The 27,287-nt window shown below is 47.8% G+C and overlaps 1 protein-coding gene across 1 annotated transcript; it reads left to right on the top strand.

Annotated features, from left to right (window-relative positions):
- On the top strand, positions 1-27,287 carry Pdpn (podoplanin). The gene is made up of 6 exons (XM_076863356.2): positions 1-226; positions 17,501-17,637; positions 20,757-20,886; positions 24,037-24,075; positions 24,810-24,921; positions 25,736-27,287. Exons 1-6 carry the CDS (start codon positions 160-162, stop codon positions 25,740-25,742), a joined length of 492 nt encoding a protein of 163 aa, XP_076719471.1. The 5' UTR covers positions 1-159; the 3' UTR covers positions 25,743-27,287.

Genomic DNA, 27,287 nt, shown 5'->3' with positions numbered 1-27,287 from the left:
AAGTTGCCAGCTGCGAAGTTTGCGCTCGGTGCTGCCGCGGCCCGGGAACTCGGCCACCCCAGGCTCGCGCTCCTCCAGGCTGGGCCCAGGCTGCTGCCCCTCCATCTGCCCAGCACGGACACCTCAGGCGGCCACAGAGAGCACCAGTCTGCGGGGAAGATGTGGACGGCTCCCGTGCTGCTCTTGGTTTTGGGGAGCGCGTGGCTCTGGGTCCCGGCGCAGGGAGGTAAGCGCCAGCGATCGTGGCCGCCAGCAGTTGCTGGTGGGGGACCCGCGAGCGGAGACTTGCTGCAGTGCCGGGCCTGGGGTCTGAGGTCGCCCGGGGGAGCGCGGGGGTGCGCTTGCACGCGAGTCGGCCCCGCATCCCGGAGGAGGAGAGGAGCCCAGGAGCGGCTTAGCTGGGGACAAGTCCCAAAGAAACAGCGGAGTGGGTGTGGCAGGAGGCGCCCCGGAATCCACAGGCGGCCAGGCTGGGGGCAGAAGGGGCCGCCCAAAGGGTCAGCTCACAAGAGACAAGCCCACAGAAGATGGCAGCCAGGGGCTTCTGCCTAGGTTAGAGCCCCTGGGCTTTCCCCAGCGTCCCAATCAGGAGGGCTGGTCCTGGGAGAGTTTCCCGCTGCGGTGGCCTAGGTCTCCCCTGTGTGCCAGCACCTTCTTGGGGACAGACTGGAAGAGGCCTCACTTACCTCTTAAGGGAAGGTACTGTGTGTTGGGGGCGGGGGGGGAGGGGTGGTTGAGTAGAGTGGTGGATGGAAGACGGTTTTTCTGCTTTCTCTTTCTTCTGTGCTGGGACCCAGTCCAGGGCCTGGAGCAAGCTAGGCAAGTGCTCTGCCTCTGAGCTACACCCCAGCCTGGAGCCCTGGTACAAACATTGAGGTTTAAGTGGGTTTGGGGCCATATATTGAATGGGTCCAAAATGTCAATGACTGAATTTCTGTCTGTGACTCCTTGGACTTTAAGTGGATTCAGTCTGATGGCCAGGCCACCATCCACACGTTCCCCTCCCCTGTGTCCTCTTCTTACCCCTCCTTATCTCTTGCCCCCTTCTTCCTAGTGTGCTGTGTGCTGATCTCCATGAACACCTGTCAGTGTTTTACTTCTTTTCTGGGATTTGTATCTGTGTCTGTTTCCCTGATGGCATATAAGCTCCAGAAGACTCCGATGCGTCTAGGTTTGCTCCCCGGGGTCAGGACAATGTCTGATAATAATAGTTGCTCACCAAATATTGGCTGAAGGAATTGTAAGCAAGCTATTGATCTTTGAGGCCGGAGGTTGCTGAAGGTTTTCCATACTTAAGATCTAGGTAGGCCTAGCCCCAGGAGAGTCTTTCTTGGAGAGGGTGTGGTCTCCAGGGTGCCCAGCCTGCATTTCTATAATTCCAGGGCAGACAAGAACCCCTAGACTTAGGGAAATTATACAGAGTGCTCTTGTGCCAGGGTGTCTGCTTCAAAGAGACTGAACCACTCTGTTTACAGGGGCCATGAGCTATTCATGGCTGTCCTGTCTTTGGAACTTCTCTTTCCACTGGAATATATACAGTTCTTTATTTCGTTTCCGTTTTGGCCAGACAATGTGCACATGACAACATTTTGTACTCAGCAGAACAAGGTGAGGGAGGAACCTACCTGAGCCACACATCCTAGCATCCCAGGAAACACAGGCCTAGGCTTCCTGGTCCTTTGTTTCCCCCAGGGCTAGGGTTAGTTGTAATCATGTCCAGCCAGTTCCTAAACATCAAAAGTACTCCTAGAAGGAGGTGCTCAATCTTGTTTGAAAAAATAGCTAGAAAGTCCACTGATAAAGAATCAAGGCCAGCCTGGGGCTGGGATGCGATGGAGTCTGCTGTGGAGCACTTGCCTAATGTGCGTGGGGCCCTGGGTTCCATCCCCAGGACTGGAGAAAAAAAGAAAGAAAGAAGCCCCACTGGGGTGGGCAGCCTGGGGAGGGGCCGGGATGGCTGTGTGTGGAAGCTGCACTGGGCAGGAGCTGAGGCCCAGCAGGGTTTTTGTCTGGGAATAATGAGTGAGGCGACTTGAATATGGATGACTAACTTCATGGAGCTGAGCTATTGTTGGGGAGCTGGGCTGGGCGCAATTATGGTGATGAATGTGATTATCCTTCTCTTAGGGTCCTGGGCCCTACTGGGTTTCTCCCATCCAGTGCTATAATCTGGTTCAGTTTTATAATCTGGTCCCATGTGTCATCTCTGGGGGTGTTCATGGATTCAAAAGAAGACGGTTGTCCACACATCTGGCGTTTTCCTCAACTGTCCGGCCCCACCCGCACTCTGAACTTTGGTCCAAAACACGTACTTTGGGGCCTGTCCGTTAGACAGTTTGTTTTGTGAAATTCTGCAAGCCGTTGCTTGCTGCCAACCCATGTGCGCTTTTCCGGGACCAACTCACCCAGGATTAATCATGCAGCGAATGGATTTCCCTGTGATTTCCCCGAACTTCTTGCCAGTTTTGGAGGCCCTGAAATCTTTGTGAGCTGCTAAGGATTTGTTGCACTTGAGGTATTTAACAGAGGTCGGGTCTCTTTGAGAATTCGGGAGGAAGACCTGTACATAACAGGGGAGTGCAAGACTCCAGTAGCATCTAATATAGAAAAGCACATGTTAAAAAAATGTGTCCAGACAGGAGAAGGCTAAGTACAGACATGGCCAAGAGGGCTAACTCCCTCTCTCCACCGCCGTGAGTGAGCAGCCTGAGAGTGACTGTCCTAGGGAATTATAAAGACCTCCAACCTTAAGGGAGGATGGCGGATCAGCAGGAAGGGTACGGCCTGGCCTGCATTTCCATCCCCGGTCATGTGCTAGGAATGTCACCAACTACCTCATTTAATCCGTTACAACTCCTGTAAACTGTACATTACCTCAGAATACGCCAGAATTGGGGATTCAGGAATGGGTCTGATGCCAAACCTCAAGCTCTTTTTACAACACTACTCTGCCATTACAAAAAAAAAAAAAAAGTTGAACTTGAAACTAAAAATGAGCCTCACCTTAAGCCTCTTAAACATGAAAGCAAAAATTTTCTAAGGATATAATCACTGTACATTACCGACCACACTATCCCTCTATGAGTGGAATTCTTGAATTCACTCTGCACAGGGGTACATTGCTGGGTGCAGGATTTGAACTCTGCTGCTTTGAGGAGGAGACACTAGCCCAGAGCGTGCTTTGCAGTCTTCACCAAGTCACAGACCTGCGCTCTGAATTCCACTGGCTTATCTGAATATTTGTCATATTTCTGGCTTCTGAGAGCCAGGCAGCCAGGTTACAACTTGTGAAAGTATTGCAGGGGAGTGCGGGGAGGGAGTGGGAACTCAAGGACACTGTGCTGCGCTTGTGAAGCTCACTTAGTGAGTCTGACAGAGGCCCCTTCCTCTCCAGGGAAGCCTTGCCATTCCTGCTACCTCTCAAGGAAACCCACAGCATGAGCCTTGACTTGGAAGAGCATCAGATGGTCAGGGGTGCCGGGGTCCTTCTAAAGCCAAGTGTACGGTTACTGAGATTTGTCAGGATTCTGCTGGGTGGGCAGGAGATAAAGCTCCCCTTGATTAGAGTTTTGAACCCTTTCTCTATTCATGTCTTTTTTTTTTTTTTTTTTTTTTTTTGATGTTGAGAATGGAACCCAGGGCCTCATGCTTGCTAGGCCAGAGATCTACCACTGAGCTACATCTGCAACCCTTCTACTGATTTTTCTTTCTTTTTTTTTTAATGGTACTGGGGATTGAACTCAGAGGCACTCAACCACTGAGCCACATCCCCAGCCCTATTTTGTATTGTATTTAGAGACAGGGTCTCACTGAGTTGCTTGGAGCCTCGCTGTTGTTGAGGCTGGCTTTGAACTCCCGATCCTCCTGCCTCAGCCTCCAGAGCCTCTGGGATGCCAGGTGTGCGCCACCGGCCCTGCACTTCAACTGATTTCTTGAAGCTTTCTGAGAAAGGAAAGTGATTGGCATTTTATCCAGAGGCTATGAGGTGGGTGAGGGAACAGCTGCAGCCTGCCAGGTTCATCCAAGGCAGGAGATGGAAGTGGCTGCTTCCTCCCCACGTGCCTGAGCCCAGCACCCATCACCCAGCCTGTTCACAGCCAGTCAGGGGATGGTGAGCTTTCTTGAGCTTTGGCAACAAGAGGACAATGGGTTTGTCCTCATCTTCTTTGGCTGAGTGTCTTGCCTCAAGAATGACTCCAAGGAGATGGGTGTGTCCTTGGAGGTGAATCAAGCCATGTCCACTGGGAGGCGTGCAGCCTTGGCCAGCTGGTTGGCTTTGTTGTTTGAGAAGCAGAAAATTGAAATTGTTAAGGAGATGAAAAATCGAATGCAGTTTTTCTGTTGTTACTGGTTGTCGTTGGTGGGGGAGGGGGTGCGAGTACTCTACCACCAAGCTACACCCCCAGCCTTTTAATACAGCTTTAAAATGAAACAGAACAAAAACCAAAGGAAAATGTGCTCTCAACTTCTGCCTGGGGAGGCAGACCTGCAAGACGCCCCAGACAGTAGACAGAGGCCAACCCTGAGCCCCCCGGGGGCCCCCAAGTCACCATTGTTATGTTTGAGGCGCTCAGGGGAATGCCAATGACCTGGACGGCAGTGGGTGGCAGGGACAGGAGGCGGGAAGGGCTGTAAACATCACCGAGGAGAACAGGGTATTTCCCACAGTTCATCACCAGGCCTCCACCCCGGAGAATAAAACACAGCAACTATAAGAAAAGCTGTGATCCAATGAATAGCGTCTCACCCAAAGAACAAGGGTTCCCAGTTTGTCTAGAGTCTAGAAAGGCGAGGGAAAGAAACCAGATTTATGGACGTTAAACCAGCTCCACCCAAGGAATTCGTGCTGCGGGGTGGGGGGGGGTGTCATTGTTACGCCCACTTCCAGCTGGTCTGAAAGATGTCCTATCTGCTGGCCACCTCAGTCAAGGTGGTTCACTGAGAATCCGGAATCTCTTCCCTCAGTCTGGACATGTGTTCCACCCCACAGCCCTGCCCTTTGCTTTTGGTCTCTACAGGTGACCAAACAGCTTCTTGGGTTCTCTTTTTCTCTATTTGTTCCCGAGCACAGTGTGCCTTGGGTAGCCAATATGTGCCTGAACACTAGAAAACTATTTCCCGTTCTGTTTTAGCCTGTTTGGCTTCCTGGCCTGTTGTGAGTTCTGCTAATGTGAGACAGTTTCACCCCAGCCGGATCGCCCCATAATAAGGTGAAATGTAATCTGTAAGGCCAAGGGAGCCAGGTTCTGCATGGGAGGGGTTAGCAGCATTAACTATATTTTAGCAGCTAACATTGACGAAGGCCTTAGATCCCTTGTTCCCCCCGCCCAATCTGATCTCACCCCCTGCTCTGTTGTCCCCACACTTGGTGTCTTCACCTCCTGACTCTGCACCCGACAGGGGCCCCACAAACTAGGTTCAGTCTCAATATGGTGCCCTCCTCGTTTGTGCTCCTGTGGCCCACCCCTCCCAGATGCGGACTCCTGCCTCTGCCCAGGCTCTAACCATTCCCCAGCTCCAGCTCCGACTCCAGCCGGCCTTCACCACTTCCCTTCCACCAGCCCCTGTCTCTTCCAGTTTCTCTGTTTTTGCTCTAGAGGTTTATTCTGCCAGAACTGCTCCTCCCAAGATCAAGTCCCATCTTCCCCACGAGGCTCTTTCCAGTTCACAGACCCAGGACTCCCTTGTACCTGCACACCCCTGGCAGGGGGCGAGCGTCTGCACCTGGGGTGGCCCAGGCTGCTGCTCCATGTATTCTGTCCATTTGTCTCTTTTCTAGCTGCCACCACATATCATACTTCCTGTCTTTAATTCTTAAAATTTTTAATTGACCCATAATTATACATATTTATGGGGTACCGTGCAGCATGTCAATATGCATGCAATATATAATGATCAGATCAGGATTGCTGCCGTATCCATCCCCTTGAGCCTTTGTTATTTGTGTTGGGGACAGTCACATGCACACTTCTAACATGTACACCCAGTCATTGCCAACCCTCCTTATCCTGCAGCACTTGGGATAACTAGGTGTGAACATTCGTTTTCATTTCTCTCAGGTATATATATGTAGGAGTGGAACTGCTGGGTCATATATGGTGGCTCTTGATTTACCTTTTTAGGGACCTGTCTGCTGTTTTCCAAAGTGACTGCACCATTTTACATTCCCAGTGACAATGTACAGCATCCAACTTCTCCCTGACCTTGCCAACACTTGCTTTCTGTGTATTTGTGTTTAAATAGTAACCATTCGAATGAGTGGAGTGGTACCTAGTAGCTCTGATTTATCTTTTCCTAACATGTGTTGAGTATCTTTTCCTTTACTTGTTAGCCATTTGTAGATCTTTGGAGAAAATGTCTGTTCAAATCCTTTGCCCATTTTTAAGTTGAGTTGTACTTTTATTGTGATTAAAAGCATTTTTTTTTTTTAATTTTAGATACTAGACCCTTACCAAATAGATGAATTGTAGACTTTTTTCCCATTCTGTGAATTGGGTTATCCTTTCAATTTCTTGAGAGTATTCATTGAAGCACAAACTAAATACTTCTTAAAATCTAATCTCATTTCCCTTTGTTGTTCATACTGTTAGGGTTGCATCTAAAAAGCTGTTTCTTAACCAAGGTTGCAAAGATTTACTCTTGTGTTGTGTGGTTTTAACCCTGGTATGTAGGTCTTGGGTTCATTTAGTTAATTTTTGTGTGTGCTGTGAAGCAGAGACCCAGCTCCATTTTTTGCAGGTGGTATCCAGTTGTCTCACCACCATCTGTTAAAAAGATGATTCTTTCCCCACTGAGTTATCTTGGTATCTTATCAAAAATCAATTGGTCACAAATATAAGTTTATTTCTGAACTCTCAATTCTATTCCATTGATCCATATTGCTGTCCTTATGCTAGTACCACATTTTTTATTTTTAAAAAAGTTTTCATTTTTTAAAAATTTATTTTAATTTGAAAAACTTTCCCTAGTGCTGGGGATCAAATCCAGGGCTTCTACATGCTAGGCAAGCACTCTACAACTGAGCTACATCCTCAGTCCATATATATATATGTTGTAGTTGGACACAATGTCTTTATTTTATTTATTTATTTTTATGTGGTGCTGAGGATCCAACCCAGCGCCTCACACATGCTAGGCAAGTGCTCTACGACTGAGCTCCAGCCCCAGCCCCTTCCCTTGTTCTTTATGCAGGTTGTGTTAGTGATTCTTCCTGTTCTATTTTCATTATTTGTGCATAGTTCTTGCCCTTGGAGAGGAGAGTGCCTACAGGGGCTGGAGGGCTGGTGGTGGAGTGCTTGCCTCCCATGTAGAGACCCTGGGTTCCACCCCCAGCACCACCAAAAAACAACAATAAAAACCCTGTTGGGGCCACAATCAGCTGGTGAGGAAGAAGAGGGAGGAAACGGTGGCCTTTCCGTAGGAAGGACAAGCAGGCAGATGATAGGAACATCACAAAAATCAAGTAGGCTGGATGGGAGGCTAGGAGCCAACTTAGTGGGGAGGGAGCATTTGCGTGCTCTGGTTTAGCTGCAGGGATCTTGAGGTTACGTGGGACGTGCAGTTGGCTCCATCTCAGGAGCACAAGGGGAATCGCCTGCTAAGGGGCATCCGAGGTGAGCCCTGCAAGTGAAGCGTGGTGACTGAACTTCCCCTGCGTCAGAACAGAGGGAGAAAGATGGTACGGGAAGGTCCGGAGAGATCCTCCCTGCCAATAACAACTAGTTAAAAAAAGAGAAAGATCTATGGAGCCGCACTTGAAGCCTTCCAACCCGGCTCAGGATCAAGGCCAAGGGCAGCTAGTGGAAACAGCCACATTCTGCAGGGGTGGACAGTGAGGTGGGATCCAAAGGCTTCTCTTCCACTCTTGCAAAACTGCTCTGCTCAGCTGACAGCCAGAGTGAATCAGAAGCTCAGATTCCCGTTCAGTTTCCCAGCAGATGGCAAGTGCTCCCCAGTACCCCACCTCCCTGCCCGGAGGCTGTCCTGGGGCAGCACTTCTAAGACAGGTTCCTGTCATCTGATGACTCAAGGGCTAGCACTCTGCCCTGGGAGGTGGCCTTTCCTACCTGACTGTGCTCCCAGGCCCCCCACTGAGTTCCAGAGACCTCATTAGGGAGGTGTGGTTCCAGTTTAAAAAACTGTGAACTCATTTCCTCTTTTACAGACAACACTCTGCTCTTAGTCAAGGGTGAACCGTCTTCCCAAGTTGAGTAATCTTGGTTGAGGTTGGAATCAGCAGCCTCTGTGTGGACGCTTGTCCGTGTTGCGGGGTGCACAGAAAGTCGATTCACTTCCGTTAGCCCTGGAGAGTCTAAATATCACCCATCCATTCGTTCCGCCAGCCAGCAGACCCGTGCCAGCGGCTGGACCTAAGCTTATGGCAGAACGACATGTCACCCTGGCAGCTACAGATGCTGGTCCAGAGACAGCAGTGAATGGCAGAGCCACCCAAATGTTGTCCTGTGCTAGTACAGGGGAGAGGCTCTCCTGTGGGAGAGCTCTGAGGGATGGGGATTTTACCTGGGCAGTGAATGGTTTGGATGGGCAGTGAGATCGTGGAAAGATGAACCTGCAGGTGCCCAGAGCAGCTCAGCCTAACGTTCTTGCAGAAGTTACTTCAGAGCAGCCTCAGTCTGTTCCAGCTCTATCTTTAAGGAGTAGAGAGACCCGTGGGTCGGAGGTGAACAAGAGCAGCCAGTACCTATGGAGCCAGCCGTGTCACAGTGGTCAGGGCATGGGCGTTGGGGTCTATGGGTCTGGTGGATCCTGATGTCTAAGCTCTGCTTTGCTGCTTGCTCCGTACCTGGGCGGTTCACTTCGTTTTCGTGAAGACCAACGAAGGGCACATGATACCACGTTTTGCACATTCTAAAATTCAACAAAAAGTGGCCGTTATCAAAATCTCACCTCATGGTTGTAGAGACTAAATGCAGAATTTGTGAATGAAACACAGAAGTTCTCAGTTTCTTTCCCCTTCCAAGGGGAGAGAAGGTGGATCTAGTTGGGACGCCTGATGTCATGTCTTATGGATCCGAAGTTCTGTCTCGTCTACCTTTCCAGTGACTTAAAATGTGACTCCTTGCTAGTAAATTGAAAATAATTTTCCTAGTGGTCATTGGCTTCTACTTTTTCTTTCTTTTAAAAAAATCAATGCTAAGGATCAAACCCAGGACCTCAGATGCTAAGCATATTCTCTACCACCAACTTAAAGCCCCAGCTCGCTATTTTATTTTTATTTTGAGGCAGGATCTTGCCAAGTGGCTGAGGCTGCCTTGGACTTGCTGACCTTCTGCCTCAACCTCCTGAGTTGCTGGGATTACAGGTGTGGGCCCCTGTGCCCAGTAGCTGTAGGAAACTTTCAAAATTCTGCTTTCAACTTTGGGGGAGTGACCCAGAGGGGTCACCCCACCCAGAGCCCATTATGCCTGTCTCCTGGCTCCAGACCTTAGTGGGAGGACCTCTTTTGATTCCTCCAGAGGAGCTAGTGGCACTTTTCCAATGCCAGCAGCCAGCAGCCACGTCCCAACTCCTCGTTGGGCTCAGCCAGCAGGGGCTGACAGACCTGTCAGAGTGAGTGGACAGCCACTGCTCATTAGAAATCAAACAGCAAGCGTCACCTCATCTCGCGGGTGAATGGTCCTGTCTTCAGCTACGCTGTCCCTTTTGTTAGGGGGAGGTGTTTACCAACTCTGGGGTGAAGGCCAGGGAACAGTGCAGGGATATTATAATCTAAGGGGTCATTCAAGAGAAATTTCCTTCTTGGCTTATAAACGTACTTACGCAGTCAGCCACCCAACCGACGTCTGCTAAAGGCCGACCGTGGCGCCAGCCCCTGGCGGCCTGGGCCGTGTGGGCTGGAGGTAGCACTGTGAACTTCTGACAGAAGGTAAAGAGAGTGCATTTCTGTGGGTGCCCGGGGTGACAGGGCCAAGCCTTCTAGAGGTTGCCTAGATGAATTGGGTTGCTGAGATTTTCCAGGGCCAGACTTTTGATCCAGGAAGCAATTTACCAGGGTTCAAGGAATGGGTAAGGAGAAGTCACCCATTGGCCATATCAGTGAGGATGTGCCCACACCCTGCCAGCGACTGGACTGCCAGGAGTGGAGGGCACACAGCCCTGCGGTGGGGAATGGCTTTCTTTGTGCAGAGGAGCTTTGGAACTTCAAAGGCTATTGGCTCCCTCCATATTCCAAAGAAAGGCTTTCATGAGGTCAGGGGCGAGGCCAGCCTAGGGGCAGCGGGAAGCTCAGAGGCAGTGTTCTGAAGCCTTCCTCCTGTGGCGGGACACCAGCTCGTGGTAACCAAGGGAAGGTCAGCCAACAGCACATTGGGTGCGTTTTGAACAGAGAGGAAGGGGTCGCACAGAGATTTGGGTGGTCAGGGCTAGAACACCCGGCAGGGTCAGCTCCTCTCTGCCGTCTGAGGTGTGTTTATTTTCAGGTTTCTGGGCACAATTTGGAGACCTGATGGGAAAATAAGATTCAAAAGCCCATGTCTATGTAAAAGAAAAGAAGTGGTATATTTCCTTTCCAAATACACATTTTGACATCTCTCCAAAAGCATGACTTTACTGAAAAAAACAAAGGAAAAAAAAAGGCAAAGCAAGTGTCTTGGGGCTGTGTGGGCTGTAGCCATGTGGGCTGTGGGTGGCATGGTGCACTCCTGTCGTTGTTTATTAGTTATCAGACAGTTTCTCCTGGAGGCAAAACCAGATTCCTTACATTCCTAGAATGTCCTTAAATAAAAAAGCATTTCACTTTTCTCGATGGCTGCAAAAGTCTTCCCAAGGCTGTTTGGTCAGCTCTCCTCGAAGGCTGATCTGGGTGTGCATTTTGACCCTGGAGCAGCCCTGGAGTGGAGGACCCCCGGGCAGCATGAAGGCCTGCCCTACTCTGCTTCAAAGAAAACACCGCGGGTGACTCAGCTGAGTGACTCAGCTGGAGGCTGTGAAAACTGCTTGTCCCACCGTCAGAGTCCAAAGCAGAAATGAATAGAAGGAGCTCCTCCTGGCATGCAGGTGGACAGGGCAGGAACTGCTGGCTTTTGTGACTATCCTGTGCATCACCCAGGAGCAACTGGCTTTGTGGGGTGGGTTTGCCAACACGGCCCTAAGGGATCCTGAAGTGCATTCTTGGCTCCAGGAATGTGCATAGTTCTGATTGTTGGTGGGTGACGACTGGGAAGGCTTCCTGGCCTTTACCTGTCTGGTTCTTTCCTTCTCTGTCACTTGGCGGCAGAAATGGTCTAAGTGGCCTCACAGCTTCCGCCCGACCCTTCCCAGCACACAGTCCCTTCATGTGGAACCCAGAGTGGCCTTGCTTTCTGGCTCAGGTGAAGTCCTCCCCTACTCAGCCCTTCCTTCCTGGCTTCTTTCCACCCTTTCTTACCCAGTCCGTGCCAGTTCGTGAGACCAAAGACCTGGCCTGAGCACTCTAGTGCTCAGAGTGGTACTCAGCACATAGCAGCTACTCAAGAAATATTTGTAAAATAAACATAAGTCCTGGAGCTTGAGATAAGAGAGATGGGCTTGGTTGTTTTTTTGTTTGTTTGTGGTTTATTTTATTTTTCATGCAGGAATCAAACCCAGGCCCTCTGCGTGCTAAGCAGGGCTAAGCAGGGACTCTACCATAGAGCCACACCCTCGCCTGGTGGGTTCAGGTCTGGATCATTGTTGCCGAGTTCACTTTACAGCCAAGGGAGCCGCAGTCCAAAAAGGACATTCTTTGAGAGCAAATTCTAGCCTTCTCCTCATCAGGCATTTAGATCCTCCCGATGTTCCCTAGAAGGGGACACGTTTGAAGAAGTTGAGACTGTGGTCACCAAAGAGGAAGACTGAAGGTCCTAGCAAGACGAGATTTCACCAGGGGAGTGGGGCCTGGGGGACGGGGCTGCTTCTGACCAGCGGGACTGTGACTGAGGGGAGGACGAAGGTGAGGGTGGGGAGAAGAGAAGGAGGGTGGGGCCCAGGGAGCGGGTGCAGGCTGTTGAGAGCTGCCGGAAGCCCATGTCAGAGAGGGGCGAGGCTGCCTTTTGGTCCTGTGTTGGACCCATGATGCACTTGGCTTTGTGTCGCCCATGAATCAGACAAACTCAGCAAAGCACTTAACTGGTGACTTGGCAAAAAAAAAAAAAAAAAAAGTTGTCCTTTCAACATGTTAAAACGTAAAGGAGACTTTGCAGGGTTGCAGTAGGGGCCTGGCGAAGGGAGGGAGCCCGCTGACTCTGAATCCAAGGATGAGCCACCAGCCGAGTGAGGAGTCCGTGGATAAGAACATCCCTATGAAGAGACCTCAAAGGTGGGATTGTGGCCAAGGTGGCCTGACAAGGCTCTGGCCAAAGGTGTCCAGAGTCTTGCCCAGATGCCCAGTGTGGGGCTCCTGACCGCACCGACCTGGAGGGAGCTGTGTTAAAGCTGGACTCGGCAGGGCGGGCCCAGGAGCCCACGGGGGCCTTCGTGAGAAGAGGCCTCAGAGGAGCCTGACGGAAGGTGGTCAAGGAGTCCCCTCCGGCCTCAGGTCCTCGTCTGTTAAGGGGACAGTGATGCCCCTCACCCCACCCTCGGGCTGTTGTGGAATGGTCAGCAGGAAGAGGACCCAGAAACCCTGCAGTGGCCGGCAGAGGCGAGGGGGTGCCGGGTGTTGTGCCTTCCAGCATGGGACACCTGCAGGCCCCTCTGTGTGAGGAGCCCCCGCCCCCTCTCTTCCCACACTGATTCTAGCCCCTCCTGGGCGCCCACTTCACTGGGAGCTACCAGCTGATGAAGGAAGGGCGGGGAGCTTGTGGAAGGGAGCACAGACTTAGGAATCGGTTTGTCGGGACAGCAAGACAAGCCAGTGTGGGGGCGGGAGGAGCGGGCAGTGGTCAGGCCATCGGAGCTGGCCCTCGTGCCGGGCAGTCTCTCCTGTGATATGACACAGACACTGGAAGAAGCTTGTCTCAGTGAGAGCGGGTGTTTGGAAGCAGTGGGTAAAAAAATTGTCAGAATAACTCTCACCTTTTGCCAGGGAGTCAGATTACAGAGAAGTGCCACTTAGGGACAGGGACACACTCAGATCACTGTTAGGCGATTTTGTTGTGATGCGACTGTTACGGAGGACACTGACATGTACTTGGGTGGAAGAGGTCAATCACTTGACATGGTCTTTGATGCAGTCAGAAGAAATGGCCCGTGGTGGCCATTAAGCAGCAGGGGTACACACTAAGATGTGACCAAGAGCATACTAGACACCCAGACCAGCCATGTGGCTGTTTATTGTCATTAGCAAGGATTACGTGCGTCAGATACTTGGGTGTGCTAGTTACACTTTTATCCAATTGGCAGTGAGTAGGTTTGCACACACCAGAATGTGTGGTGCTATGACATTGTGACAACCATAGTGTCACTAGGTGATAGAATTTTCCATCTGGGCATGGTGGCACGCGTCTATAATCCCAGCGACTCAGGAAGCTGAAGCAGGAGGATTGCAAGTTTCAGGCCAGCCTCAGTAACTTAGCAAGGCCCTAGAACTTAGTGAGACCCTGTCTCAAAATGAAAATAAAAAGGGCTTAGTGGTTAAACCCCCGAGTGCTAGTTCCTCAGTACAAATAAATAAATAAAAGGGAAAAAATTTCCAGCTTCATTTTAATCTTATGGGACATGGTTGTGCTGTCATTGACCGAAACGTCATTCTGTGACTCTGGAACCTGTGTTCCCATTTTACAAGAGACTGCAAAATAAACACAAGAAAAATGTAGATATTCAATGGAAGAACAAAACCTTGGGGAAAGCATAGGTGGACATTTACGTGCTCTAGAGGAAGCATTTGGGAGCATGGCTTCAAAGGAAGAAAATAAACAGAAAAAAAAAAAGATGATGATGATGAGTACCAACAGAGCTTGCCATTTGCAAAAGAGGCAAATGCCAACCAGGGAAAAGGCAGTCCAAAGAATGTGTTCTTAAGGTCTGATTAGCACTAGCTGCTACAAAAAAAGATGAATAATACCATAAAAGAAAAAAGCCCACAAAGAAGACATTCTCAAAGGGTAATAACCAGATAGCTAGAGACAGTCATCACCACAAACCAAAGGGAGGCAAATAAAACCAAAGGATTAACCATATATTCAAAAGATTAAGAATTTGGGAGTATTATAATTCCAGGACTATCCTGACAATGTTGTATCTAAACTCTAAGATATATTTTAAGAAATGCTATGTGTAAACTTGAATCATCTCTACAGAGATGTTGAACCTTTTTTTTTTTTTTTTTTTTTTTTTTTTGCTACTGGGGACTGAACCCTGGGGCACTTAACCACTGAGCCACATCCCCAGCCCTTTTGTATTTTTTTTTTTAAGTTTAGATACAGGGTCTCACTGAGTTATTTAGGGCCTTGCTAAGTTGCTGAGGCTGATTTTGAATTCTTGATCCTCCTGCCTCAGCCTCCCAAGCTACCGGGATTACAGGCATGCTCTACTACACCTGGTGAGATGTTAGACTTTACTAAAAGGATAAAAATCATTTATAATTAGCACTTAGATACAAATAAACCCTTTCAGTTCTTTATTTTCAAAATGAAGAACCTTAAGTTGATTTGTCCAATCTCCTAAGTAGTATAAATCATGGCCTCGGTTTTTAAAGAATAACAACAGAAAATTGTCCAGGTAAATAAAAGGTTCCTGCCCGATTTGGAAACTTCCACTGATTCCTCATGCTGGCCGAGGTTGGGTGTGGCAAGAAGAGGTCTGAAGGTGCCTAGGAGGGTCCAAGGCTCTAGAACTCTCTGTGCACCTGGCTGTGGGTATCACCTGTGTGAACAATGGTGTGTGAGTATGTGCATGTGCCTTGTGCTTGTGAGCTTGCATATGTGTCTCAGACGGACCCCTGAGCAAGGAGACATCAATGCGTGGCTTCAGGAGGACAGGGGAGCAAGACGTCAGACGCTGGCTGGAAACTCCACAGCAGGCCTAGAGCAACTCTTCGCCCAGGAAAGCCTTTGGCCAAAATAATAAGAGGAACGATTGAGAACTCTTGTAAAGATCAACTTTCCCATGGTGCAGAAAGAAAGCGGAGGCCATGGGACAAAGGACCTGCTTCTGAATCCTGACTGTCATTCATAAAACACCCTTTGTCCATTCAGAGCGATTTGGGTGTTTGGCTCTGAGGGCCAGGGCTAGCAAAGAACAAGAGGGAATTTTTATCAAGTTACGCTTTCATTGAACTGAGCTCTCTATGAAAGAATTCAAATCAAATTCATTCAGTACTTTTTTTTTTTTTTTTTTAAGCAAGGGTTGTTTTGTTTTAAGTTACAGACGCCACGTAGCAAGTGATTTTGCTGAACAGATCCAAAAGACATTTTTTAAGTGGATGATTTGTTCAAAACAGAGGAGGGAAGAAAACAGGATGCTTAGTTTTTTAATAAGGACACTTGCCTGGCAAAAGAATATTCCCATTGAGCTTAATAAATACAGTAAATATTTGCCCACTCTACAGACTCATAAATCCTGTGGGACCCACCACTGCCGTCCCCCTAGCCCAGTAAATGACCAGCAGAAGAGGCGACCCATTTGCATGCCCTGAGTTATTCAATTCGGAGCCTTTTCCCCATTCCCAAGATAGAGAAATGAATGCATGTGCTTAAGTCCACCCAAAGCCATTGATCCGCAGCTGGATAAGGACTTGAGATGCAGACGGGAGGCTCAGGAAGCGAGCGGGTTTCCTCTGGGGGCCTCCCCCCTCCAGGCATCTGCAGAGAACTTATGATCAAATATTTATTAGCTGTGCTTCTGGCTGGGTTGTCTAAACAGAGGGAAAATAAGGCTCCGTAGGCAAGGAATGGATTGCTAATTTGAGCACTGCCTAGCTACAGATGAACATCTGCTCTTTAATTACACAAAGAGGTCTCCAAGCACCCTTCCTCCTGCTCCCGGGATGCACGTGCTTGCTTATTTTGCAACTGTATTTAGTCATGGAATTTCTAGAACCACTCCAGTCTGGAGAGGAAGCCCATGGCCTGTGAGTCAGATTTTTAACTCATGAAAAGGATTATCTGGTGAGTTCAGAGATGATGCTTGGGCACAGTCTGACTAGTTCTGGGTCATTGCAACAGAGGTGGAAGAGGACACTGCTATTTCCTATTCTCTCCAGTCTGAGCCCATTTTCTGTTGCTATAATAAAATACCTGATACTAGGGAGTTTATACAGACTAGACATGCTGGGTATGGTGGCACATGCCTGTAATCCCAGCAGCTCAGGAGGCTGAGGCAGGAGGATCACGAGTTCAAAGGCAGCCTTAACAATGGGGAGGTGCTAAATGACTCAGTGAGACCCTAAATAAAATACGAAATAGGGCTGAGGATGTGACTCAGTGGTTGAGTGTCCCTGAAGTCAATCCCTAGTCCCCCCCACTCCACCCCCCAAAAAAGAATAAACATTTATTTGGCTTATGGTTCTGGCTGGGCAGTGCAAGAGCATCTGGTAGGGGCCATCTTGCTGCATTATAACTTCTTCCTCTTCTTATTTAGCCACCAATCCCATCCTAAGGGGCCAACTCTGATCATCTCATCTCATGACCTCTTAAAGGCCACACTTTCAAATGCCATCAACAAATGAATTTGGGGATTAGTTTTCCAGTACATGAAGCCTGGGGGGATGCGATTGAACCAAAGCGGCTCCCCACTGTGGGATTCGCCCTGTTCTCCACCAGTGCCTCACTCCGCTGGAAACCCCTCTCCCTGGCACCTCCCAGTCATTCATCCCCTTGTTGGCACAGAAAAGGCAGAGTGGGGCAGTGAGCCCTAATTTGCTTATTTATTGGCACTAAGAGTCGTACTGGTGTCTTGATGCCCTTGAGTACGTTACCAACCCTCCAGCAAGCGGTGAACTAACAAGTTGAACTGTGTCTATTAGGTCTGAACTAGAGCCCATGGTCCTCGTCATCCAAGTGCACAGCAGTCTCAAAACTAAATGGAGAGAGAACTTTATCTATTTATCTATTTGTTTATTAAGCACTCTCCCACTGAGCTCCATTTCAGCCCTGAGAGCTTGATTTTAAAAAGTCAGAGACCCTGATTTGGGACATTGTGATTCAGTAGGTTTGCACGGATCCTGGAACTAGGCAGGTTTAGAGATGTTTCCAGGTGCTTCTGTTAAGACTCTTTTCCAGGTTAAATGATATTCTACTCATCTGAATGCATTGACTCATCATAGGAATCAGTGCCAGGAAGAATCTGCTTCCTTTGGGAAAGGGGTTCACACCTGTGTGCAACGCATCTCGGTGGAATCCGGGGAAAGGGCTGGCTGCTTCATCTCTTTGTGTTTCCATTAGTGGAGACAACCAGGCCACTGAGTGTGCTCCAGGTCCTGCAAGGACAATAGTTTGGTTCCTGGCACTGTGATATGCCAGAAAAAGACCAAAATTAAATAAAAGCGCCGCAAGAAATGGGAAACAAATCATCTGGCTGCGGCTGGCTGGTCAGGTCGGCCCACACTGTTTCTGTCTTAAACCCTAACTCCATTTTTCTTCAGCCATCACAGGCCAGCTAGAAGATGACCTTGTGACCCCAGGTGCAAAAGACGACTCAGCTGCTCCAGCTATAGAAGACAACATCGTGACCACAGGCACCACTGAAGAGTTCTCTGCGTCTTCTGGCCCAACGGCTCTGGTGAGTATCTTGGGAAGAGACGAATCTGCTCCTCTCTTGGAAGAAGGATAGAATGTGTATTGTATGTAAAATCAACATAAACCACCTTGCCAAGGGATCATGAGTGGCATGCTTCCAATTCCGTCCAGTGGGGAGGTGGTATACTGACAGGTGACAGGTGAAGAGGACTAGCCCAGAGGTCAGACTCAGAAAGAACCAGAAAGAGCCAGGTTTTAAAACTTCTCCTGCGTTACAGCACAGTTTCAATACAGTCAACTGTCGTCTTGCACGTTGTGGCAATGCCACTGATACAAGTTCCCCAATATGCAATCCCCATTTCCTGCCTCGCTATGTAGACCAGTAATGAGCATGAACTGGAATCAGCCCCCAGACCACGCTGGTATAACCCACGTGGATTCCGTGTGGACACACATCCTACCCTAATGAACTGTCACTGACACATATCTCAGGCACCTGCCCTAGGCAAGACAAGAGGCCAGGCCCAAGGAGGAGGCCGTGAGACACACCGTCAATCATCTAGGAGTTGACGATTGATTGGTTAACAAGATGGAGGCTCCTGCCCACCTGACCTTTGCTTTGCCTTTGGCCTTTCTGACCTTTGAACACCAAGCTGGTTCCAACTTTGGCTTCTCTTTCCTCCTCCTGCAACACTCCCTCATCCTCCCCGGCTGACTTTCTCCTGACTCAAATTCTGAGTTATCTTCAAAGAGATGTTATCTAAAGCATCCCATCCCTCCAGCCCTGAGGTCAGCAAGTTACCCACCAGAGGTGTCCCACTGACTGTTCCTGTCAATAAAGTTTTATTGGAACACAGAAATGGCTGTTTGGGTGAGAAGGATCTGGTGGCATTCACACTGTAAGAGCAGAGCTGAGCGGTTTGGGCTTGCAAGGCTGAGAACATTCACCATTTTGGTCTTTGGAGAAAAAGTTTGCCAACTGCTAGTCCAGTCCAGTCTATGTTTTCTTCAAAGCCCTTAAAGTTACTTAAAATGATCTTTTGTATTTGTTTACCTATTGTCTTCACACCCTGCGACCCAGCCCCAGACTGCTAGTGGGGAATTTTTGTTACTCATTATATCCCAAGGGTTTGGAAATAGGCTGGACCCACAGTAGTTTCTGGTAAAAAGCACAAAAGATAAAATTCACCATCATAACTATGTTAAGTGTATAGTTCTGCAGTTCTAAGTATATTTGCATGGCTAAACAGACCTGCAGAACTTTTTTTGCCTTATGAATCTGAAGCTCTGTGCCCTCTCAGCAGCAGCTCCTCATCCTTCCCTTCTCTAAGCCCCTGGTACCTGTTAGCACCTTATCTATTTTCTGTCTCTGATTTTGACTTCTCTGGATAGCTCACAAGGGAACCTCACCGTGTTTGTCTTCTGGGGACTGGTTTATTTCACTTAGCAAAGTCTCCTTAAGGTTCGTCTGTGTTGCTTCATGTGTCAGGAATTCCTCCCTTTTTAAGGCTGAGTGTCCCTGTGTGTGTGCCACATTTGGCCACCCAGCTCTCTGCTGGTGGACGGCTGGCCTGCTTCCGCGTTTGCCAATAGTGCCTCCTAGCAGCACTGTTTCCTGTGGGTGTGCAGATCTCTCTTGAACGCCCTGCTTGGAATTCTTTTAGGTACTCAAGAACCACTTTCAGATAGTGCTGCTATCTGAAAGCAGATAGTTCTAGATTTACTGTTTTGAGGAGCTACATACTGCTCTCCACAGCAGTTCTCCCACTTTAGTGCACAAGGATATATACATTCATAGCAGCCCTTCTAACAGAAGCGAGCACAAACCTAGCTCATCACAGTTTTGATCTGCATTTCTCCGATGAGTGATGCTGAGCATGGATTCATAAGCCTGTGAGCCATTTGTATAGCATCCTTAGAGAAACCTCTACTGCAGACCTTTGCCTGAGTTTTCTGGGTTCTTTTTGTTGTTCTGTTGTAGTTCTTTATACCCCTTATCAGATAAATGATTTGCAAATATTTTCTCCCATGTAGGTGGGTGGCCTTTCCCCCCCGCTCCCCCCGTGGCTGGTACCCATGGGTGCACACACAATTTTAAGCTTGATGTGATTCTATTTGTCTGATTTTGGTTTTGTTGCCTATGCTCACTAGTTTGTCAACTGCTACATTGACAAGGACTTTGGAGTCAGGAGAACCACTTCTTTGGAATCTTCAAAGTGCTAAGTGTCTTTTTCTATGCTGATGAGTTGACTAATAGCTTCCAGCCCCTGGGTAGCTTCTGGAGTGGAGCTGGTCCCCCAGAAAGACAGAGGTGGGATTAAAAGGACTCTCAGTTTCACTCCAACCTCCAGGGAAGGGAGAGGGCTGAAGGTGAAATTGGTCACCATTGGCCAATGATTGAATCGATCATGCATCAGCAATAAAGTCTCTGTGTGGATTCAGAAAGATGAGGTCCAGGGAGCTTCTAGAAAGCTGAGTTCCTGGAGGCCCCTGGAGAGTGGTGCCCAGAGAGAGCCTAGAAGCTCTGCCCCCTCCTATGTTCTCTGGCCCTATGAATCTCTTCATGGGCATCCTCTGTGATACTCTCTGTAGTAAACCATTAACCCAGCACTACTCAAGTCCTGCCCTGTAGTTTACAGGGTGACACGAGTTTGGGCATATTGTCAAATCATTCTAAGCTTTGTTCGTACAATAGGACTAATAATATGATCTATTTCCCAAGGTCGTGTGTGGAGTAAGTGAGAAACCACTTAAAGCGCCGGGGGCCATGTAAGCTCCCAGCAATGGCTAGTGGTCACTCTCACTGGGGGAGGGAGGAGGTGAAGGATGATTCAGGTGTGTGTCCACAAGTTACAGGGAAAAAGTGCTACTCGGGTTTATGGAAAAGCAAGTATTAAAGCTTTGTGGCCTGGTGGGTTTTGGAAGAAATTACCCACCAGCAAGTCAGCATGTCGAACATTTGGAATCCGTTCTTGGAGGAGACCTGGTTTTATTCCTGTTCCCACCCTTCTTGTTTTGGTTTCTTGGTTCCACTTTGAATTTGTGCCACCATGTCTTGTGTATATTTATGCCACCTTAAACCCTTTTCTGTTGTAAGCCAGAGTAAGCACTTTAAAACATTAGGCTTTATTTTCTATTTTGCCTCAATTGCATGTCTAATAGGCGCCAACAAATGCAGAGAGTAGAACAGACGTTCCCATTGAGGATCTGCCCACCCAAGAAGGCTCAGTCCACACCCACGAAGAAAGCCATAGCACCACAGTCCCTGATGTAGCAACTAGCCGCTCCAAAGGTAAGGAGACCCGTCACCCCAGTAGGGGTGGATCTGCTTTTGTCCACACCTTCCAAAAGTCCATGAACAAATGTAATAACAGGGGATATGTTTATAATGCAAGAGTGGGCACCACGATGCGCTCCTGTAATCCCAGCAACAAGGGAGGCTGAGTCAGGAGGATTGCAAGTTTGAGGCCAGCTCAGCAACTTAGCAAGACCGTGTCTCAAAATAAAAAAATAAAAAGGGCTGGGGGTGTAGCTCAGTGGAAAATACCCCTGGGTTCAATCCCCAGGACCTAAAAAATAAATTTTTTAAAAAAATTTTAAAAAGAAGAAGAAAGAAAGAGTGAGTTCTGAACCAAGCTTTGTGTGGTGGGTTCAGAATTCAATTTATGAGTTGCTAGATCGAATTTAACTCTCAGATTGCTGGAAATCTATCTCTACCTTGAATGACAGCTAGTGATGTGGCCCCTGCCAGGGCGAGTTAAGCAGCTCCTGACCCTGTACCAAGAACTTCATGCTATCAACAGCATGAAACTCGGCCAGCCTAAGTAAATCTTGATAGATTCCACACTAACACTGACCATCTCACATGAAGTTCATGTCTGGATATGTGGAGCAAGGATCTTCTACATCAGACGGATCAGGATCTGGGGTTGTATTTGTGATTCATGGTTAGTACGGGCAGCAGTGCAAATGGAGAAGCTTTGGAGGGGGCTTTGGGGTCATTACCATTATCCTGAGAATTAGACCTTTGCTGGTGAGCATGAGAGAAGGTCATGCTCAGCAATGGATGGGTTCATTCCTACTTCCAGAGATTTCTTAAAAGAAATTCAGCTATTTGAGATTTTTTTTTTTAATGTGCCTTATTTTGTAGCAGGAGAGAAAAAGAGCAAATCTTCAAGTAACTCCAAGGAGTGCTTGCTAACTGGAGAAGTTTTATATAAATTGTTTCATCTAATTAGATTTTATGTTTCTGTCTTTAAGATGAAAAGCCAGTGTAAAGACCATGCTTGAAGCAGTGGTTCCCCCAAACTAATTCCCCAAACCAACTACACATTTAAAAAACCAGAAAGTCAATCTGTATGTGTGTGAGAGAGTGTGTGTGTGTAATGCTGGGCATTGAACCCAGGGCCTTGTGCATGCTAGACAAATGCTCTACCATGGAGCTATATTCCCATCAGCAATGCACATTTTTGTATTTTTTTCTTTAAGTTGGGGTCTCTAAGACTAGCCTTGAACTCAAAATCCTCTTGTGTCAGTGTCTCCAGTAACTGGGACCACAGGCACACACCACTGCCCCCAACTATATTATCCTTCAATAAACACTTCTGGGTCAGATGCCAATCTGGTTTTTAAACTCTATAGCACATCTGAGGACTTAAAAAAAATACTTTTATATTGTACTCCCATGTTCATAGCAAGCAGCATCCACAATAGTTAAAATATGGAAGCAACCCAAGTGTCCATGGACCAATGAATGGATAAATAAAAATAGTATATATGTGCAACAGAATATTATTCAGCCTTAAAAGGGAAGGAGATTCTGTTACATACTCAATCCCACTTTGAGCCTCATTATCCTGAGATATTTCCCATAAGAGTCAAAACTGTCATTCTGAGAACTGGATTTTAAGAGGTAATTTTATTAGGGCAGCAGATGGCCAGTTTCCCCATGGAGTGCCCAAGTATGATGGTGTTCCCATGCATGACACATGCTCATGATCACGGACAGCATCATTGGGAGGGACTGGGGAATACAGAACTAAAAGCTCTCAATTAGTAGAGTCTTGCATCAACTTTATTTTCAGTAAAGCATTTTCCAATCCAGAGTGCCTTCAATGATGATAACCGTGTGTTTTGAGCCTAGAATCAGTTGCCTCCAGGCTAGGACCTGATAAGCAAAGATTGAGCTATCACTGCTGCAGTTGGCTACCCAGGATGACAGTTTGATTCCATGACCCTCTGTTCTAGGAGGCTCAAACCCAACAGTCTCCTCCCCATTATCTGAGGGTAGAATGCTCAACATACACTCTGTATAAGTATCCCAGAGCCATGGGATCGGCTCATGCAGGGAGCCCTGGATCTGGGGAACTACCCTGGGGCCATCTTGAAAAGGTATCTTATTTTGAGGAGACTCTTGCTACAAAGTGAGTGGATTATTTCAAAGCCAACCAACTGGTGAAAGTAAGCATCTTTTAGATGATGGTTGGCTAGTGTGTTGGGAAAAACCAACCCTAAATTCAAACCCAAGTCTCTCCTCCTCCCAACACAGATCACCTCTGACATCAAATGCAAACCCCTCCCCCCGCCAACAGAAACAACCAATTCTGCCCATGGACATCAGCTGGGCATCCTCTAATCCAATTTAGTTCTGACATTATCTACCTGAAAATAGCATCAGATCCCATAGGTTGAGGGTTCAGTCCTTCAAGACTGCTCCCAGCAACACTTTAGGGGCCAATTGTGAGTTACAGACTCAGTATATAATGGAGAAACAAAGGAAAACACCTTTGTTTTAGGAACTGTGTAGAACTATCTGGAAGAGACTCACAATGGAGAATATTCATATTGTAAGTTCTAGAGTAGATCTGACTGGTGATAGAAATCTAAACGTAATTCAGTGGCATGAACAGGTGAAACTCGGCTAGGCATGCTGCTGCCTTGTGAAATCTGGATTTGGCAACCCAAGCAGGGACTAGATGGCATGCGAGGAATCACAGCCCTGTCACCTCTTCCCAGATTAGAGTGTTACTCTCCCAGTGAGCAATAGCCCTGGGCACAGTCTGTAAGTTTTCCATGATCTCAATATTGGACTAAGTATCCACAGCTGTGGATTCTTTCACCACCGTAATCTCTGAAACTTTTTGACCATTTATTTCATATCTCTGTGGCTTAGTGTCCTTGACTCTGCTTTCTAAATTGGATGGGAAAACAAGTCATGTATACAGAGGTGCTGTGAACCCACGGATGTGAAGAAGCATTCATGATTTTTGATAATGATAGACACCAAGACAGTCTCATGTCAGCGCTTGCTTAAAACCCATCCAATTTATCTGAGAAATTATCTTCTTTGCATGTTTTGTTACATAGTATATCTTTTGCCAATTGTTAAATTATAGTTATTAAATCCTAATAATTCTGTATCACTACATCTTTCCCTTTTCAGAGAAAGTAGCTGAAGAGACAGAAACAACAGTCGAGAAAGGTAGGCAAGACCACAGGTTCAGAATATTCCTGTGGGTGTGGAAGACAGTTTCTTTAAACCTGATTTTTTTGATGAGTTGCCTATTTTTCCTGGATTATATTCAACAAGAGCAGAAGAGAAAAGCTTCTGAGAATAGTTTTCATTCATTGGGAATGAAAACATTCATTCATTATATATATATATATATATATATATATATATATATATATATATATATATATATATTTTTTTTTTTTTTTTTTTTAAAGCAAGCACAGAGAATTTTCTTTACTTGAAAAGAAGTAGGACTGGGGCTGCAGCGCCTTGGTAGAACATTAGTGTGCACCTTGGTAGAACAGTCCCCCTGCCGCTATGACCCGTAGCCCATGACTTCCTGGGTTCCTCACCTAGCACTGTAAAAAAAAAAAAAGGGGGAGGGAAGAAAAGGGGGAGAAAAAGAAAAGAAGTGAACAACTCACTTAAAGACGCTGCAGGAATGATATTCTACTTTAATTTGGTGTCACTAGGAATCAAAGTAGAAGCCAGTTGACAAGCCGTGTGAAAACACCACCCATTAGGTGAGGTCCATCTGCTATGCACAATCGTTCCTGAGACCCCTGGGCAGGAAAAGAGCCCAACACTTCTCCACTCATATTTGCTCTGTAGAGTAGGGCAATGGCCTCGTTATGGGTGACATTGGTGCCACAGGTGAATGTCCTATCTGGGGCTTATGCTTTCTTTCCCCTCCTGTGCAGATGGCTTGGCCACAGTGACCCTGGTGGGAATCATCGTCGGGGTCTTACTGGCCATCGGTTTCATCGGTTGGATCATCTTTGTGGTTGTGCGGAAAATGTCAGGAGGGTACTCGTAAGTCCTCACACCCGCGTGGTGGGTGGGTGGGCACTGTCGAGTTCAGGACTCACACCTGCCAACTAATGGAAACCTCGGAGTGAAGGTCATGTTCAGAAGCCCGTCCCCTCCTCAAGTACTGTCTGAAGTTTCCCCAGAGGAGTAAATACCTACTTGGGCCAGATGTGACGCTTACTTTGACTTCTGCTGAGATCTGACCAAATGTGGGTTCTTGTCTTAATTTTCCAACTAACTGAACTTGAGAAGAAAAAAAAAAAAATAGGTTTTAATCTATTTAAAAAACCTATTTTAAAAACCAGGTTTTACCTTGAGACCTGATCCCCCTGCCACCAGCCATCAGGGGAAGGTGGTTTCTGTCACAGAGCCAAAGCTCCCATTGTGACGTGGAATCCCACTGGCGACAGGGTCTTTTTTACTTAGATCCCTCCTTTCCCTCCTGCCCTGCACGCCTCCACCCACAACCATCACATACCCTTAGGCTGATGATGGATGAGGGGAAGGCCTTCTTGCTCCTTAAGAAACTTCCCTAAGAATTCAAGATATCCAAGTTCATGGCGGGAGGAAAACCTTTTCTTACTTCTGTTGGGGAGATGATAGAGGGGGAGGGGGAGGGGGAGGGGCGGTGTACAGCTGGGGGTTGGGAACTGAGGCCGGCCATACAGCTAGAGCGTAGGTAGCAAGTTTGGAAACGCCTGGGAGGCTGACTCTGGCTATGTGGGGACTAGGTATGGAGACGAGAAGTATTCCACAGGGGAGAGACGTAGAGAACTAGGTGCCAGTAAAAGAAGCAATTCCCCCTCTGTTTTCACAGACCCTAATGAGCTGAAGGATCCTGCCTCCTGCCGGTCCATCAAAGTGTTGAAGAAGAGCCTCTGACTCCCCTCATTCCCATTCCCGAGCTCACAGGAGAAGATGACCCATGGAATGCTGGCCCACCCTGGTCATGGCCATCCCTCCACTTGCCAAAAGGAAGCACAAGAAGGATAATCCACAAGACTTGGCTCCTCTAAGATTTACCTTTTGAAAAACATTTTAAATACAAACTTTATACAAGATCCTTGACAAAATGCACAGAAAAGGGAACACGACTAGGTGACCTGATCTGTAACGGAGACAGTACCCCCCAGTGGCACCGGCGTTTTGCAGTTGCTGATCTGTTGAAATGACAACGTTGCTCACCAGCATGGCCTGGTTTTTACAGGCTCATGGGGTATGAATGATCAAGTGGAGAGTCCAAACTTGGATAAGATGTGATCAAGCAACTGCCTTGAGAAGGTCCAGATAAACATTTCAAAGCCATCACTTTAGGTTACCAGCAGGAAGTCTGTATTTGGTACTGGGCTTCTCATAAGCTCCCCACGCATCTTCCAAGCCAAACCACTATGCCGAGGTTTGGACCCACCCGGCCCCTCCGCTTCCCTCAGACACGGGGAACCAGAGTTCAGGGCAGCCTTCCCTCTTCCCTAGGACCAGACCCTCCAGATCGGCTGCTTTGTTCTGAGCATGGAGATCTCAGCCCCAGATGTGGAGGAAACTGCTAAGTGCTCCGTGGTGCCAGAGGCTCACCCATTCTAGAAACCAAGAACCAAGCCTGGTCCCCAAGCAGAAAGAAGCCCTGGGTGTGCCTCTGACCTGGGAAGTAAAACCCGCCAGTTTTTTAACATTTGCTTTCTGCCTCCAAGGAAAGTTGGGGAGAGCAAGACATGATCTTGTACAATACTAATTTTTTTTTTTTTTTTTTAAAGAACATCTGGATTTAAAGATCTGAAGCTATTCAGTTTTTATGACACAGCACACCTTTCAAGAGGGTCATGTTGAAAGGATTAAAATAAAGGAATACCATCATGCTCACTGCTTCTCTTCCCCAAAATACACTGAATTCTTTTGCCTACACCAGAGGTTTTTATTCTGACCAGATGCTCTTTCACGATTGGGGTTGTGCAATCCTGATGTCCTATAAGCTCGGAAGAGTTCATAAAACAGGAAAAAGTAAACAATCGGTTGGAAGCACAGCCCGTTCCGCCCAGTTTTTGCAGTCCTGTGTGGATGTTATTTTAAACAGTGCATCCGTGCGCTCCCCAAGCCAGCTGGCCCACCGGGTTCTGCACTTGAACATCAGCTGACTGAGAGGGGGAGTTGAGAGGAGCCTTCAGAGTTTACATGGCTTTCGGTTTCAGCATTCAGATTCCTGAACAGGGGTTAGGAATAATGTCCATTTCTTCTCTCCTATTCTTTCTTTCTCCCCGTGCCTCCCTGACTGTGAAAGATAACAGTCCTTCTCAGCCACACACTGGACCCCATGCCTGCCGGGACAGGGCTGTGGGTTTCTTGATCACACCTGTGTTGGTGTTCAATGCAGTGTA

Source organism: Callospermophilus lateralis, chromosome 7 (assembly GCF_048772815.1).
Source record: "Callospermophilus lateralis isolate mCalLat2 chromosome 7, mCalLat2.hap1, whole genome shotgun sequence".
NCBI lineage: Eukaryota > Metazoa > Chordata > Mammalia > Rodentia > Sciuridae > Callospermophilus > Callospermophilus lateralis.
Note: the sequence above shows the minus strand (reverse complement) of the source record. Positions and strands in the feature narration are given on the sequence as shown.

What these genes read in the sequence shown, in the direction of transcription:
- Pdpn (XM_076863356.2), top strand. Translation starts at nt 160, where the DNA reads ATGTGGACGGCTCCCGTGCTGCTCTTGGTTTTGGGGAGCGCGTGGCTC. An exon ending in CTTCTGGCCCAACGGCTCTG is followed by an intron (nt 17,638 to 20,756) that starts GTGAGTATCTTG and finishes CATGTCTAATAG; the next exon opens with GCGCCAACAAATGCAGAGAG. An exon ending in AGCAACTAGCCGCTCCAAAG is followed by an intron (nt 20,887 to 24,036) that starts GTAAGGAGACCC and finishes TTCCCTTTTCAG; the next exon opens with AGAAAGTAGCTGAAGAGACA.